The sequence below is a fragment of the Leuciscus leuciscus genome (assembly GCF_965113295.1).
Source record: "Leuciscus leuciscus genome assembly, chromosome: 24".
Taxonomy (NCBI): Eukaryota; Metazoa; Chordata; class Actinopteri; order Cypriniformes; family Leuciscidae; genus Leuciscus; species Leuciscus leuciscus.
Window position 1 is genome coordinate 13,857,486 of NC_138723.1, and position 18,655 is coordinate 13,876,140.

At 38.2% G+C, this 18,655-nt stretch overlaps 1 protein-coding gene across 1 annotated transcript; it reads right to left on the reverse strand.

Moving 5' to 3' along the window:
- Positions 1 to 8,911: 8,911 nt before the first annotated feature.
- ddhd2 (DDHD domain containing 2) lies at positions 8,912 to 18,572 on the reverse strand (the record flags this gene model as incomplete). Its single annotated transcript, XM_082156917.1, has 16 exons — positions 17,536 to 18,572; positions 15,025 to 15,192; positions 14,699 to 14,895; positions 14,528 to 14,617; positions 14,328 to 14,442; positions 13,084 to 13,173; positions 12,764 to 12,905; positions 12,436 to 12,644; positions 12,243 to 12,307; positions 10,543 to 10,671; positions 10,359 to 10,445; positions 10,039 to 10,176; positions 9,571 to 9,726; positions 9,381 to 9,486; positions 9,151 to 9,291; positions 8,912 to 9,057 (listed from the first exon to the last, which is right to left on the reverse strand). The coding sequence occupies exons 1-16, from the start codon at positions 17,804 to 17,806 to the stop codon at positions 8,912 to 8,914; spliced, it is 2,250 nt and encodes a 749-aa protein (XP_082013043.1). The 5' UTR covers positions 17,807 to 18,572.
- Between the last annotated feature and the right edge of the window lie 83 nt (positions 18,573 to 18,655).

The window sequence follows — 18,655 nt, forward strand, 5'->3', positions numbered from 1 at the left end:
CATAAGGTCAGAATATCAAAACCAGTCTGAAAACTTCTGCATCTCCAATACACATGGAGCAACAGTGATATTTCATTAGCTTAACTGAATATAGCATCTTCCTATTGGTGGACTAAAGTCAATTATGTACCTTTAAAAGTTGTTACAGGACCTTAAACTGCTTATAATATAGGGTAAAAGCTTCAGGCAAAAAATAAGTAAACACTTTAAGTTCAACTCAAGGTTCCTCTCACATATACCTGACACATTTTACCCACATTTGCAGATCTCACACTACGCTGACACTGTCTGAACACTGAACTGAAGTTGTTCTGAGATACATGTGGTTAGCTGGTTTCAAAGCAATAGTATTCAAAAAGCAGCTGAAGACACACCTCTTCCCGAAGGCATTTAACCACTCCACAACATTAAACCAGAGCGCGCGCAAACACACACACACACACACAGGCTGTGGCAGAAATCACATACTCTCGAGTAGGTACTTATTTTGAATATGTATGTGTATTGAATAACATTTGTATGTTCTATATAGTATGAGTGTGTGTAGTAAGAATGTAATCTGGATGTACTACATTCGCATTGTTCTCATTATCATGTGACCTACCAGCGTCAGTTACGTCGCTTCACTGTCATTCATAAATCCTCTCCCATGGCCTCATGGGATAGTAAAGTGTCCATCGTATCGTATGCACACTTCAGAATCTTGCCGGAAAAAGTAGGTCATCAGGGTACTTTTTTCCTACTCTTTTATGAGTACTGTGAATTCGCACATATTTCTTTTGTCACATACTGTTTTTTGCCCACTATATAGTTGGGAAGTATGCGATTTCGGGTGCAGCCAATCTTCCTCTTCTTTGCTTTTCATATATCCGAGTGCAAAGGCTTCCCGAACAAGAAAAATGTAGGACGGGACTTTTGTTCATGGGGAATTGATTGAATGGTTGAATAGTCGTGGTTTGCTATTGGTCGATCTTATGTGAGTGACAGCAGGGGTTTGCGCGTATTGCGCATAATTTTACCCATTCCCGCAGATTTTGTGCTCACACCTAAAGTGTGCGCACATAAAGCCGCCTCTCAGTTCTAAATGAAGTTCTTTTTCACTGGTTATTGCGCTTAAACAGTTAAATAATGTCAAAATGCTGGTCTTGGTGAGTTTTCACGTAAACACAGTCAGTTATGTTTTAAATGGGACATATCATGAAAATCTGACTTTTTCCATGTTTAAGTGCTATAATTGGGTCCCCTGTGCATCTACCAACCCTGAAAACGTGAAAAGTGACAACCCAGTAACTGTTTTGGTAAGCCTTTCTCTGCAAGCATGGTAAAAATTAAGCCGATCTGATTTCGCTCCCCTTCTGACGTAGGAAGGGGATCTTATTATTGTTCTGTTATCTTTAACAATCTACTGTTAACAATCTATTATTGTTATCTTATTATTATTCTGACGTAGGAAGGGGACTATACTACTGTCAATCACAGAAGCCCTACGGATCGCAAAAGCTGCTTCCAAATCTTCAGTCCTCATTCTCCTGGATCTGTCTGCTGCCTTCGACACTGTGAATCATCAGATCCTTCTGTCCACCCTCTCATCACTGGGCATCACAGGAACTTCACTCCACTGGTTTGAGTCCTATCTCACAGGTAGGTCCTTCAAGGTCGCATGGAGAGGCGAGGTATCCAGGGCACATCAGCTGACCACAGGGGTTCCCCAGGGTTCAGTTCTTGGTCCCCTCCTCTTCTCCATCTACACCACATCACTGGGACACATCATACAGGCACACGGTTTTTCCTACCACTGCTATGCTGATGACACTTCTGCTGATGGCTCTTCCTCTCATTTCAACCAGATGATCCCACAGTAGCTGCATGGGTCTCAAGCTGTCTGGCGGACATCTCGACATGGATGAAGGAACATCACCTGCAGCTCAACCTGGCAAAGACTGAGCTTCTCGTCCTCCCTGCCAATCCGTCTCTACAGCACGACTTCACCATCCAGCTAGAATCATCATTAATCACCCCATCAAGATCGGTCAGAAATCTTGGAGTAATGTTTGATGACCAGCTGACCTTCACAGACCACATTTCAAAGACAGCTCGATCTTGCAGGTTTGCACTGCACAACATCAGGAAGATCCGGCCTTTCCTAAATGAGCATGCAACACAACTTCTCGTCCAGGCCCTGGTCATCTCTAGGCTTGACTACTGCAATGCCCTTCTGGCTGGACTTCCAGCATGTGCAATCAAACCCCTACAGATGATCCAGAATGCTGCAGCTCGTCTTGTCTTCAACGAGCCCAAAAGGGCCCACGTCACTCCTCTGTTCATCTCTCTACACTGGCTACCTCTCGCTGCTCGCATCAAGTTCAAGGCATTGACGCTTGCTTACAGATCCATCACAGGCTCAGCTCCCTCCTACTTTCACTCACTCCTACGAGTCTACATCCCTACCTACACCTACGATCGGTCAACGAGCGACGTCTCGTGGTTCCATCGCAGAAAGCCACAAAATCATTTTCCAGAACATTCTCATTCACAGTTCCATGCTGGTGGAACGCTCTCCCCACCCTCATCCGGAATGCAGAATCCCTGACAACATTCAAAAGACAGCTAAAAACCCATCTCTTCCGTGAGCACTTAACCTCATAAAAAAAAAAGAAAAAAAAAGATGTTTTTCCCTTTGAAACATCGCTTATCAGGCTTATGCTACTCTGAATAATACCTGAACTTCGTATTTTGAGCACTTCTTGTGTTGTTGTTGTTTTTTGCCTCTTTATGATGACTCGCTTAAATTAGTCCTAATTTGTAAGTCGCTTTGGATAAAGGCGTCTGCTAAATGACTAAATGTAAATGTATTATAATATTACGGCCACTTAATCTGCACATTTCCACCCGCGGCGCCGCCATTTGGTTTTGCATTCGCAAAGCCAAAACCAGTTATAATGCAATGGCAAAAGTTGGAGCAAAGCATGCAAACTGTTCTGTCGTTGCATCACAGATGAGCACAGAACACTATTTGACCAAAAAATTTCACGGCTGTCTTGTAAGGACCTCAGGGAACTGTCAACTTGTGTAAAAGTTAAACATGACAGTAGGCCTACATGCAAATCGATGAGATTAATCAATGTAACTCCACAACAACTACATCTGTGTATCCATTAACCATTCAGAAACGTCCAGGTGCGTCTAAAAGTTGAAACTCTTCCTGAGTCTCTCCGCAAGGCTGCACTCTGCTACGGGTTATTTCTGAGATTTGACTGAAATTCGCGTATGTTATTGCTGGAGTATCCGAAGCTCGTTTAAAGGGGACATATCATGCTAAATCCTATTTTTTTAGCCCTTAAATGCATTTTGTTGTATATTTGGAGTGTTTAGAAATACAGAAAAGTTTAAATTAGTCTCTTCAGGTGCTTCGTTGATATCTTTATATTCTGTTTTGGTCATATTTTGCAACCTGTTCCGATTTTTCTATTCTCTATTACGTTTTTTGAACAATAACGTCACAGTATTTGCAGCGGAACTGCCAAATAAGGACATCGACTCCTGGCCCAACACTTCGAGCAATCCTCCATTTTTATTTCTCGCTGTGATTTTGTAGTCCAAGCTCAAGGATGCAGAAGTTACGAGAGGGTAAGTTAAAATGTTCGGTTGTTGGATGTAGTAACCCACACGCTTCATTACACCGTCTCCCAGCATCAGAACCTCTTCGAAGTGCCTGGTTGAGTTTTATTTTTCACGGAAATGTACCCACATCTGTGGGTAAAGTCATTTTTGTGTGCGCGAAGCACTTCAAGGATAACTACTTCAGCAACAACAGGGTTTTTTCCTGCATTGAACTTGTTTTAGCGCCCGCCAAAGCGATTTTTTGTCCCGCCAAAGTCTTATTTGATCAGTGAGTAATGTAGATGAACTGCTGCGCTTGTGACAGGGCGCATGTTTAACTGAAAGAACGAGCAGAGAGAGAGACCCGGTCGCGCGCGCGCTCTCTCTCTTCGGAGCCAGGCGAAAGTGTAAACAAGAATTCACCATCTCCAAACTAAGCGCTGTCTTGCTCTCTCTCCCTTGCACATATTAATCAAAATAAATCGACACGGTGGTAAAAGGTCGGAAGACCAAAGTTTCATGTGGAGCATTCAGAGATTTTTTTTTCCTGAATTACCGTGTGAATTGTGCTAAATAAGTTGCCTTATCTTTTCTGAAAAGCGTTCCGGGCATTAAGCTGACATAAAACAACACTTTAATAAAACGAAAAAACTAACCAATGATGAAATGTTTTCTGTGTTGACACAAATCTTGGATGTCCAAAAGTTTCTGTGCCGCTAGATAATCGCATCTCTGCTATCAAACTACAAAAATGGCCGAACGGGGTGGAGTTGAACCGAGTGTCACCTCTGCAACCTGGAGAGGGAGCGGGGTATGAAGTGTCTCATTTGCATTTAAAGAGACCGCACCAAAACGAGTTGCTCTCAGACGCACATCAGAAAAGGGGTAAAAAATGGCCCTGTGGAGCTATAATAATGAGGAATTCAGACCCAAGTATTGCAGTTCTGCTTTATATAGACCACAAATGTATGATTTATATGTAAAAAGGAATGATTTAAAAGCATGATATGTCTCCTTTAAAGGATCGGCAGTCTTCTGAACGGGGCGGGGAGCAGCAACTCATTTGCATTTAAAGGGACACACACAAAAACGGCGCGATTTTGGTCACACCCAAAAAAAGGCAACTTTGACAAGCTATAATAAATTATCTGGGGGGTATTTTGAGCTGAAATTTCACAGACATATTCTGGGCACACCATAGATATATTATGCTCCTTTTCACAAGATGTAAGTCACCTTTAAGGGAACATAAACAGTTGAGAAAGAAAACGCAGTAACAGGCTGCTGTCACTGTCTTAAAGTAACAACAGCCTCATATACCTGCTGCCAAATTATGAGATCATATTAAAAAAATATTGATATGGCAGTTTTTCCCCATGATATCGATGTCACAATTGTGGCCGCTAGTAACTTCTTTGTAAAAGTAAAATTATGTGCATGGATAAATCATTTATAGCCTAATAAACAGCCTACTAAACACTGTAATATTGCATAAAAACAAACATGTTCATTTTGATTTCATGGTGACTTTAAAAGAATTAAAATTCAAAAAAATTTGGCATGTGCATGTATTACCAGAAGCTTTTAGTAAAGTGGTAATGACACAATCTGGTAAAGACTGCCCTCTTGTGGTGGGGGAGAGCAAATAGACAAAGAATGTATGATGCCAGAAAACCTCATTATAGAGAATCCTTCAAAGCACATATGGCGGATGGACATGAAGAATACTTGGAAAGACAATTTCTGCTGCACTCAGATGACCCCACATTTTAACCACATAAAGACAACCATTTTAATGTTCTTAAGAAAATAATAACCAAAAAACACGCTGAAGAAAATTCAAAAGTAAGACACAGCTGCTGTGCCGCTGCTGTGTCTCATTTTGAAGCTGCAGGGGTCGCATTTGTCGGCAGCAATTATTTATGCTTCACTAGGAATAAGTCAAATTTATAATGGTTTCTTTTCTAAAATGAGACATCCTTGATGACGTATGTGGCCAAATGAGACACAGCTAGCATGTGCTTACATGTATTTACATAGTTGCCGTGCAACAAGCAGAACTAGAGCTAGAGCGTGCGGAACATGAGAAATTCTCTTCAGTCGGGTCTCAGTGAATTGTATCTACAATCTTTTCAGAGGCACAGAACCATGAGTGATCTCAGCCTGCGAAACTTCCCATTGTTGACTCAACATATTTCCACATCCTTCTTCCACAAGGGACGATTACATAGTCCACTGCACACTGTAGGGGTCCAGATCCAAGTATCTGAACATGACAGATAGATACTGATTCAGAAGGCTAGAAGTTTTACCCTCCAGCATTTTAACTCAACTGATGGGCACAAGACTCCACATTTCCAAGCAATGAGAGTTTTTTAGGTGTGACCTCACCCTTCAGCCTCAAGAAACTTGGAAATACCAGAAAGAAAGAGAACACCAAGCCAAGATGATGCAATCTACATGCAAAGGTCTTTTTGAGCCAGCTGGTCACTTAGTTGTTTCTGAAAACCACGAGCTAGACATTTATAACTTTATATTTTTGTAAAATACCGATTTTCACATCTTGATTCAGTGCCTCAGCATTGTGAAAAACATCTGCCAACAGTGAGTCTTTCTACAAACTGGAGGGTCTCTGATTAAAGCTTTCCGAATGTGGGCAGTTTGGGGACTTGTATGTCTTTCTTTGTATGAGTCTAGAGCAGTGTTTCTCAACCTCTCCTGCAGGGACCCCCTGACAGGCCATGTTTCTGTTTTAACCCTGAAATGGCACACCTGATTCAATTAATGAGTATTTATTAGAGTAGGAAGAGTAGGAATTAGTCAATTAATCAATTAGTCAACTACTCATTAAGCCTTTAATTAATTGAATCAGGTGTGCCATTTCAGGGTTAAAACAGAAACATGGCCTGTCAGGGGGTCCCTGCAGGAGAGGTTGAGAACCACTGGTCTAGAGGGTGAACTGACCTTTGCTTTGGTGGATGAGACACACTTACAGTAGCCTACTGACTTCAATGTAGAGGTCAGTTCTCTCATGTGGTTAACACATGTGACTGACTTGGTAATGAGACAATTCAGCTCTCCATTTCCTTCGGCATAGCTCATATAAAGTTTCCAACCCTGATCATCAAAGATGATGCGGGTATTTACGTTTCCATGAATTGGTCAACCATGTGACTATGAAAGGAACAGGACTTCAACTACAGTAGGATTATAACATTTGTGCACTGATGTGTGTAAGTCGCATTAACCAGGTGGAGACCATATAATGAGGGGACCATGGCATACTTGTGAAAACAACAGCACCTGGCCAAGTTTGGATTCGATTTTTATTTTATTTTTTTAAGAAAAAAGGATGACTGAAGTTTAGCCAAGAAAACAAATATGTTCCTATGGAAGTCTATAAAGCATTCTGATATAAAATCTTTAGCCTAGAACAAAGTCTAGGCCTATATGAGAAACAATATGAATATGAATAGCATTTGAATAAATTAACTTTGAATAAATGAACAACTGGAGACTAAACGAAGTGACTGAACCGGTGAAAACCCACCTGAATCTCCTTATCAGAAAATAATACTTATTTAAGCATTCCATTGATGTTTCATAGAATGTTATAAATATAATAATAATGATAATAAAAATAAAAAAATCTGTCATTATTTACTTGCCTCCAGGACCGAGTTTGGATACTCCAGCCCTGCTAAACAAAGCGCAAAAGGCTTCCGTGATTTGTCAATGATTCGTCAATTATTGGAAGTAGGCGACTCATCCCGCGAACAGTTGGTTTTAATGAACTAGTTTTTTAAAAAAAACGATTTCGCCTTTTTACGGCATGCACATACAAATGTCACTATCTCTGGCTTACGATCAGACACAGGCTACTTGACAGAGGTTCAACTGATTCATGAAAAGATTCTCCTCAAAAAAGCGAGGCGTTCAAATGTTGAAAAGCGAACATTCTAAAATTAATGGTTTAACCCTTCAATTTGGTGTAATGGACTGCTATGGAACTGTTGAGAGTTTGTTCGACTGAGAGCAAATTCTGTTCTGACAGGCGAACTATTCTGACTCGTGAGCAGCGTGCGTAAACTCTAGCGCGCATCATGTCAAGCAGGAGTTTTAATTCCCCTCCAGATAAGAAAAATATGACACATTTCTGTAACATTCTTGTGGCGTTTCCTCACCTTTTATGATGTTTTTTCACAGGCTGGGCATCTTCATGCAAACTTCGTTTTTCAAGTCTTCTTAATAAACAGTTTGAATATTCTCAAGTAGTGGAACTTCTACATTTAAAGAGACGGACTCGTAAATCCTGACGGCAGTAATGCTGTTGTGTTCATTGGCTGTGTGTGGACCTCTTGGCGGAGGATGGGAGGGCAGTTCATGACTCTGTGTGGAAAGAGGATGTTTTGTAATGTGTGGCGCACTATTCCAGACGGATAAATGGGAAATGAACGAACTTCCCGGTGGTTATGATCTGAATTCTGCCTTAAAGACACAGTGCTGGTATCTGAAGAATGTATAACAACTGAATCGAATCTGAGACACAGATACAGGCATCACAAAAAAGATTTTGGGTAATGAATTTAATAATAATAATAATATAACATTATGAATACACAATATGAATTAATCAACAATTAGAAAACACTGACCCAAGCTAATTAAGTATACATTAGATAACAGTTTCTTTACAAAGCACATTAGTGCACAAAAGGGTATTGTGTGGATCAAATGTCTCAAAGCCTGCCTTGAGAATACTGCAACAATATCCTAATACCTGGCAACAGTTCAATTGGGACTCCAAATTCTTGATTATTTTTGGTAACATTTTATTTTACATTGTCCTTGTTACATATGTTACATGTACTGACCATAGTAGTAACAGCAAATTATGCATAATTACATGCAATTAACCCTCAACCAAATCCTAATCCTACCCTAACCCTATAGTAAGTACATGTAGTTGCTTAATATTACTCAGTACTTAAATATATTTTAATAACAATGACACCTTAAAATAAAGTGTAACCTTATTTTTTTAGGTAGTTAATTGGCTGGTTAACATGTGTGGAGAGAATCGACTCACTGTGGACTGGACTGGCATTAAAACTTGTCAGTACTATACAAAAGGTATATACCATTTATAAAGGAGCACATCCAACTGGAATATTTCCATAAATCTCTTTCAGAACCAACAGAGCAGTATCTTCTGACTCCCTGCAAACCAAACGGAGAAGTATTTATTTCGGAGCACATACACATATGAATGATATATACATGAATGAATGGTATCATGAAAGATTTTCTCTTACCAGTAGCACAGATGGCTCTGTATAGCAAACAGGTACTCATTGAAACTTTCAATTGGTGTCTCCTGAAGAACAAAGTCAATACGTCGCCCACGATTCAACATTCCCACCTTGAAGTTCCTCTGCTCGCGCTCCATTGGTGATACTGCACCACACATATTCAAATGTGAGATGGGACATTCAAAATCTGAAGTGGATTTTTTATAAATATCTGAATAGTAAAAGTGTATTTCGATACCTTCTGCTTCATCAGTAGGGGTCATGGAACTGAGTCCACCCTCTGCGAGCGCTGGCGATGGGACCTGAGAAATGCTCTGCCAAACCATTCGTAGGGATCCCAGTAAATCAGAACTGACTCGAGTCAACCCTTCTTTGAGTTCTGTAGGCATCAAAGACATTTCGTTAGCCTCAGAGACATTTTTGAATATAAAAACTATGGATTTCGTTCCATAAAGTGATGTGAAATACCGAGGTGCATCCTCTTTCTGCCTTTATGATGGGGTATCAACATTGGTGGCAAGTCCACGTCTTGAGGCACAAGCATGGGCTCGATCCGATACGCCACTGGGTCAAACTGCACAGATTACATTCAAGGTTTAAGAACATGGCTCTAAGGAAGATATATGGTTCTCAGTCAGTGTTTTGGAGCGTGTCTTACTGGATGGAAGACGTTGTAGAAACTTTTGCAGGTAGGGAAGCAGTAGTTAGGATCAATCCTCTTCAGACCTCTAACAGTTAAAAACATTCCTATGGGTGAACCAACAGCAAAGAAAGCCTGAGGATGAAAGGCTAACTGAGGATAGTCAATGGATACCTGCAGAATAAAGAACAAGTTATTTGGCCACTGTAACTTAAACAGTGAAATCATTTGAATTCTTAAGATGTTTCTACTCATACTAATGGAGATTCAAGAGACTACAATAGCCTTAACTTGGAGGCACATACAGAAAAATTTGTAAATAAATAGTTGTATATTATATACAGCATAATAGATTGGTTTATGAAGGATTATGTGACACTGAAGACTGGAGTGATGATGCTGAAAATTCAGCTTTGATCACAGGAATAAAAGTAATATATATTTAAAATACATTCAAATAAAAGCCAGTTATTTACAAACACTTACTTGTCCAATGCCAACATTAAAATGCTGATAATCAAATGCACTAGTGGTGGGGGTTTGATGTTTATGAGCATTTCTCATCCCTAGACTTGAGGAGTTTGTCTTATTTTGGGCTGCATGTCCACTTCCGATTCTGGAGTTCTGTTGGATATTCAAGAAGAAATTACATTAAAACAAACATTCCGATCTAAAACAATGGACTCTTATCGGTCTTCCCTTCCATTGCTGGGTGTGGAGAGGAAGCTTCACACAATTAAGCTACATTGCAAACCTTTCCACTTCTATCATGAGCCAACAAGGCTAGAAGGAATTTCAGGAATTACCTTCCATTTCTTGACACAGTCCATCAATTTCTTGCGAGGACCAAGGGGTAGTCCGATATCTTTTAGGTCATTCTCTGAGCAGAGCGTCTGAAACGGTTTAATTGGAACAAGGAAAGGTGAAATGAAGAATTGGAGTGTTGTGTTTTTAAGATGTGTGGTATGTGTTTCAGGACAGAAAACTGACCAAAGACTCCATATCCACTTGTTCTCTCTGCAGGACATTGAGGTGCTCTTCCAAGCCATGGCTCTTCAGCGCCTCCTCCAGACTCTCATAGGAACTGCAGCCCGTGTCAACATGAGGGTCCTCCTGGAGCTGTGCAGACCACAAAAACATTCTTCAATTGATCACTTATATTCTTTGAAATCTATAAAAGCAATAGGATACCTCTGCTCTATTAAAAAAAAAAAAAAAAGGCATAGTAAAGTGCAAAAGCGGAAAGATTTTTTTTTTTCTTTTTTTTTGGGGGGGGGGGGGATTATTTATTTTAATTATTTATTAGACAAGTCAAAAAGTAATGCACATGCTGGATTAATCTAACATTTATTTACAGAAAAATATATAATCTTATCTAACAATAATAAGTAGTTACTTTTTATTAGCCACATGTTAAAATTCACCCTTAATGTCCAGAAACCTGGAAGTTATGTTTCTCAAACTATAGACAATGTTTACTGTAGACAATCATTGGTTACCTATAAAGTTCCGTATTAATTACAAGGTATTGCTACTGACTTATAAAGCCCTAAACGGCTTAGCTCCAGTCTATTTAACGGATCTTCTATCGCCCTATAATCCATCGCGCTCTTTAAGATCACTAAATTCAAGGCTTTTGGTCATACCTAGGATATCCAGAACCACTAAAGGAGGGAGAGCATTTTCACATTTGGCTCCAAAACTCTGGAATAGTCTTCCTGATACTGTTCGTTGCTCAGACTCGCTCTCCCAGTTTAAAACTAGATTAAAGTCTCATCTCTTCAGCCAGGCATTCTTATAATCCTACAGTTCAAACTACAATCCGGCCTCTAGCTCATAAATGCCAGAGGAGAACTGGCCCCCGACTGAGCCTGGGTTCTCCCAAGGTTTTTTTTTCTCCATTAGGTCACCTGATGGAGTTTTAGGACACCATTAGGTCACTTGATGGAGTTTTTCGGTTCCTTGCCACTGTTGCCTTTGGCTTGCTCAGTTGGGGATATTTTGGGGATATTTAATTTAATTTGATCAATCAATAAATTCCTCTTGAAACAAACTTTGTTGTATTATTTTAATTTTATACTGTGAAGCTGCTTTGATACAATCTGTATTGTGAAAAGCGCTATACAAATAAACTTGACTTGACAATAAGCATTCAAATTGAAACATTAATGTTTATTTCTAAATAATTTTATTATATATGATGACAAAGGTTTAATCGATTAATCATATCTAACATGTGATTAAAACAAGTTTGCAAATGTATAATGTGTGTGTATATTCACACACACAAATACATATACACACACACACACACATATATATATATATATACACATATATATATATTACACACACACACACACACACACACACACACACACACACTTTTGTTAGATGCGATTAATCGTTTTGACAGCACTACTATTATGACAAACCAGTGTTATTTTAACATTATTTATATACTATTATTATCATTAATTAATTATTTTTATTTCTAAATAGCTTTAATTTATTTTTATTTCAGTTTAAGTTTAATCATTTTAGTACTTCCTTATTTATAAATGAAGTAATTCAGTCTTTTATTTCAGTGAGTTGGCCAGGGAACATTTCAATTTTTTTATACATTATTTAAATTATATTCAAGCTTTATTCAATTAGTTTCAGTTAACAATAGCAACACTGGTGCAAACCTCATGAGCTGTGGCATCTGCACTTGTCTCTTGATTGGTCAGGAGATCAAACAGGATCAATGAGCCTGTATAAAACAATACACATTATTGGAAGAACTTTAAACATGAAACACTGTACTGTCCGTAAGTATTGGTTATTATTATGTCACCAAACCAAAACAGCAACTCTGTTCTGAAATGCACAGTTACGTACCGAGGCTGTGTCCAACCAAGGAAACGTGTCCTGTGAAGTGTGGATTCCTCTGAAGGAAGAGGCTGTGGAGACGGTTGATCTCAGAGGCCACTGTATCCACAATCGTCTGGCAGTATGTGGCACTATTGTAGAAGAAAAGGTCCAGCACGGTGTCGTTGCTGAACTGACGCAGACGGCTAATGCTAGGCAGTGTGATTCTCTCAATGTCTCTATTTAAAATAGAAATAAAACAGTAAAAGATGTATGTGGGTTTTCTCCACACACACACACACACACACAAGAGAGAGAGAGAGAGAGAGAGAGAGAGAGAGAGAGAGAAACGTCTTACTTGTCAACTCCTGTAGTTTCTCCATGTAAGACTTTGTGCCAGTTGACTGGAAGATACTCAACCCTTCCAATGATGCACAAGTCCTCACTCTGCCTGAAGTGGCTGTTTAAGAGGCCGTTGGAGGCGTTTCGAAATTCATTAACTGCAGCAGGGAATGGGGAAAAACATGTCAGAAGGATTAAAAAAAAAAAAAAACATGGTACAATAATATGGAGCATTGAGTGCCATAAACGTGGCTTGTGAACTGCTCGATAGTTGCTAAACAATCCAACATATTGGGAAGAAGTGTTCATTTTTAGTTTTAGATGATAAAGGCTCACCACACTGGACAATGCCACGGAGACGTATGTCACAGGCCGGACCGATACCGTGAACCATGAACACCAGGTGGTCTACTATCTCTGGTTCTCCTACAGAAACACAGCAAGAAAATATATCAAAAGACTGATATTGTTAGCTAAAAAACATTTCAAACCACTAACCCTAAGCCATGCTTGAGCTTTAACCATTCAAAAATCTAAGGCAGCATCCTAATTAAAGTGAACAGGAGAGACTCAGATGAAATGAGTTTGATGTTAGCATGTTGCTAAGCTAACAATGTGATACCTGTGCAGGGTTCACGCCATGTCGTAATAACCATAATTTCGAGATGACAACACGCAACGTTCTGTTCTCGGACTCGGATCAAATAAAACCATGGTTTATTTTCGTAGCTGTACGAGGTCAGAATCTCATAATTAGGGTAATTCTGACATGGTGTGAACGCACCTTTTAACACGCATAAAACTACACAGTTTACAGAAATATTAGGTGAAATAGTCCAATAGAGTTCGATGTTATCATAGTCCTATGCTAACAGTGTGATACTTTAATACGCATAAAAATACATAACTAAGGCTAAACAAATATTGAGTGCAGAGTTTGATGTTAGCATGTTCCTATGCTAACAGTATGATACTTTAATACACATAAAACTACCCAGCTCACACAAATATTATGTGAAATACTCCAGAGTTTGATGATAGAAGGTTGCTGAGCTAACAAAATGACACACGATGCACATATGCAATTCATACATATCGTCGACTCTAGTGTATACATTTTAAGGTTAAATTGTCATTAACCATAAAAGTCAAATAGCCCCTCTCTGTCCTCTACATAAGGAAAGCAGCGGCAATTGAGTTCATGAAGTGTCCAACATTCCAGAATTTCTTTTTACAATGTGACTTTAAAAGTCAAAAATAATCAAAACAAAACACAGCACACTAATATTGGGCAAAATTGTCAATTTTCAGTTATTTAACTTTTTATGCATCTTTTCAGTATTGAATGAAATAAGAATATTTGTTGTCTACATTTCTCTCTTCATACTAGCCATCTTGGATGAGCTTATGACAATGCATTCTGGGACTGTCTACATTAAGGCTATGAGTATTTCTGCTTTAGAAATTGGCCAAAATTAGGTATTTTATACCATTTGGAAGTGCATTTGTGTCGGAAACATGTAACAAGTAACTAGTAACACTGTAATATTTTAAACAGAGTTTTAGGGAACTGCACTTACCCTCTGGTATCTCTACTGGAATATTCTCAACTCCTCTCTTTAGAGTTACGGGTTGAGTTCGTTCAGATGGGGAAGGGGGAAAGTCCTTGCAACCACTGGGATACTGTGTCATCAGCTGATGTAAAGCAGTGAGAGAGACAAAATGTAACTTGAGAAGAGAAAAGTGTCCATTTTCCATGAGCTTTACATTTAAATAGTACCTTTGGATTGTGAAGGATCACAGTTTCCCCAGTTGGGAGCTCCAAATTCCTCTTCCATTCATCCAGCGTAACTGCAATCATATAGGCGTCCTGTTTTTGAATAAAGAAAAAGTATTAAGTATTAAAAAACTGTACAAATTTAATTTATTCAAGAAAATCTGTGCATCTCACCTCTAGGTAATCACTGAGTTCCTCGCTGTAGGGAGTGTAGCTCACTTCTTTGCTGCCTTTGTGGAACCAGGAGCATCGTCTGACCTCGGTGGGCTTCTGTTCCCAATACACAGAGTAACGCTTTCTTTCACATAGCCTGACGTCATACCGTCTTCCTTCTGTAGCCACTACCACTTCATCCTTTTCACTTTTCCCCACTGCAAACAAACCAGATCTCGTGGTTATCATTCAAAACATACATTTGTACTTGTGCTAATAAACTAACTATACTTTCAGCAGATGCAACCAATAGGTTTTAAAGTATCCAGAAGGAGACAATGGAAGACCTCGACTGTGAGCATCCTCCAGTTGCTGTGAGTCTTCTCTGCTGAAGGGTAGCCAGGTGTCCTTGGAGTCCACCTGCTTGTTGAAGAACCAGTGGTACTGGACCGGTTCATACGGCTCAGAAATATTCATGCTGAGAAGAGCAGAGACGCCACACCAAGACCAGCGGACTGCAAATGTAATGCCATGTTTTTTAGTAATACGCTAATGGTCTCTGCGATCTCATTTGTGTACACACACACACACACACACACACTCAAATTTGTGTATATATATATATATATATCAATATTAGTCACAATATATAAAATCATCTGCTAAATTAATAAATGTTGATTGACATAAATAAACACATTAAACAATTTTTCTATATTTTACTATACTTCATATTGTTTAACTATTACATTTCTTTTCAGGGTTTTATAAGACTTTTCTTTATTTAAATGGCCAGCCAGTTATACCACTTAAAAAATAAATAGCAACATAAAATGTTTTATTTATTGAGGATGCAGGACAACCAGCTAATAAAGCATTACTGTAATGCTTTATTAGCTGGTTGTCCTGCATCCTCAATAAACAAGCTACAGTTAGTCCAAAATGCCGCCGCTAGAGTTCTTACGAGATCAAGAAAATATTATCATATAACACCGATTTTATCATCACTGCATTGGTTACCTATAATGCTCCGTATTAATTATAAGATATTGCTACTGACTTATAAAGCCCTAAACGGCTTAGCTCCAGTCTATTTAATGGATCTTCTATCACCCTATAATCCATCGCGCTATAATCCAAATCCATTTTCACATTTGGCTCCAAAACTCTGGAATAGTCTTCCTGATACTGTTCGTTGCTCAGACTCGCTCTCCCAGTTTAAAACTAGATTAAAGTCTCATCTCTTCAGCCAGGCATTCATATAATCCTACAGTTCAAACTACAATCCGTCCTCTAGCTCATAAATGCCAGAGGAGAACTGGCCCCCGACTGAGCCTGGGTTCTCCCAAGGTTTTTTTTCTCCATTAGGTCACCTGATGGAGTTTTAGGACACCATTAGGTCACTTGATGGAGTTTTTCGGTTCCTTGCCACTGTTGCCTTTGGCTTGCTCAGTTGGGGATATTTTGGGGATATTTAATCTAATTTTATCAATCAACAAATTCCTCTTGAAACAAACTTTGTTGTATTACTTTAATTTAATACTGTGAAGCTGCTTTGATACAATCTGTATTGTGAAAAGCGCTATACAAATAAACTTGACTTGACTTGTTAATATAATAACAACAGAAGAAAATAACATAAAATATTGTCCATATGCAAAAAGAAATGAAAAGCAAAATCACAGAAAATTGGAAAGCACAATATGACTTTTGACCTTTTTTTTTTAAATATTAAATGAGCTTTATTTATTTATTATTCACATTAACATTAGCTGCCGGGAAATAAGAAACAAAAAAATCTAAATAAACAAATGATAATAACATAGATGTTATACAATCCAGTGCTTTCAAAGCATGTTTTCAGCGCTTTTTTGTTTTTAGTTTGTTCCAAAAGATTTTAATATAATTTAGTAATTTTTAAAATGTGAAAAAATTGGTTTGCATTGAGCCCACTTCTTTTTATGTATATGGTATTTTCCTAATAAAATAAATAACTGTATAATATGTTGTTCTTTACATTCCAAATGGTCATTCTGAGTATAGAAAAGCACACTAAATACACAAAATTCTATCATACACTTCAGTTTTCTATTAATAAAAGTTTCTAAATCTTTCCAAAATAATCTTGAGTAAATACATTCAAAGTCTAGTGCACAACATTCACAGGTAGCTATGAAATAAGCTTAAATCTTTCCAAAACATGCTTAGCAGGATAAATTCTGTTAAGTATTTTGTAAGAAACTTCCTTTATTTTGTTATTAACACAAAACTTTTTTGGCTATTTCAATGCTTTAAATCACTTTTGACATTAAACTCAAACATCAAGGAGAGCGGTTACGTCATCATATGGTGCCCCGGCAGCACTTACGTAATATTGGATGACGGCAGCAAAACAAATGAGTTATAGTTGCATTATCAGTTGGGACACAGCTAATGTGTTGTGGACAATACAAAATAACCAAACTAAAGTGTTTTTGTCATACGGACATTGCGGAGCGCGTTTGCGTTTGCAATTGTACTGCAAAAGTAGGGCACGACATTTAAATGAGTGACCGAGGACAATGAAACATAAACAAAATGCATTTTATATGACCGTGCCAACTTAAGTATACAATACTAGCGCATATATGACGATTCGATATATGAAGAAAAAAAATGCATAAAAAAGACAAACTGTATCACAAGGACAATTGATTTAATGACACAGGAAGCCTGTTTGGAAATCTTTAAAACACGATGTCAGGACTGACTACTTACTGGTCGTAACTAAGTATTACGAACGTTTATCATCTGATACAACAAATGAAGGCAAATAAGAGGAAAAAACATAATAATGCATCGCATCGCAATCTACTCACCGGCTGCTCGTAAGGATGCCCGCTTAGGACAAAACTGACTTCTGACAGAGAGAGCAAACCTCACACACTGTAATTCACTATGGTGGTCAAGTCCGAAGTAAATGCATCTACCAGGAGCTGAAACCTTATAAGTATTCTTTGAGTCTAAAGGTCGTTTGATAGGGGGAATTTTGAAACAATCAATCAACAACAGCAACTGCATTTCACCATGGTGAGATGGGTTATTATGAGTCAATGAATCTGAAATTATTGTGCTCATAATCACATGCATAATGATCTCAGAATAACAAATGATGTATTAATTTTCTTTAGTTGTCAGTGTCTTGCATAAGATATGTGTCCTTTTAGAGTTTATATTTAGAAAGACCACATTGGAGAATGGACTTCTATTTTAAATGAACTGTTTCTTTAAATATTTAAACAACTGTTTGACAAGACATTTCAAGTGAGTTTACCCTAATTTGAAAATTCTATCATTTACTCCTCCTCAAGTTGTTCCAAACCTGAATGAGTTTCTTTATTTTGTTGAACGCAAAATAAGATATTTTGAAGAATGTTGATAACAGTTGACGGAAGCCATTGACTGAAAATTTAAAAAATATATATATATATTTGATCATTTTGATAGATCTGTGTAACAGGGTTAAGCGGATGTTGAGTTTGAAAAATGTCATGACTACACTTTGTATAAAAATTGAGAAACTAAAATACCTGAAATGTATCTTCCATGTTGTAGCTAGTTTCCAAATTATGCTTTTTCTTGCATGTTACATTTTTATAACTGAGAAAATTGTGTAACTTGGTTGCATGCAAATTGTGAAATGTTCTTGATATAAAATTAGTTAGTTAAAAATAGCTTTACCAAATACGTCAGAAATCTGATATGTTTATGATTGTTGGTTGACTAGAATGACCTCTAGTTCTTGCTTGGTTCTTCGGTATGGACCACAGATGCTGGGACCTCGTAGTGAAGGTCACAGTTCATCAAACAAATCTAATAGTTCTCAGGAAATAAAACAAAACATTATAGACTCACTTCCAGAAGATTCCCAGAGTGATGTTCTATACTGTATCAGATAACAGATAATACAGAGCAAAGGTCTCCTCACAGCAAGTCATC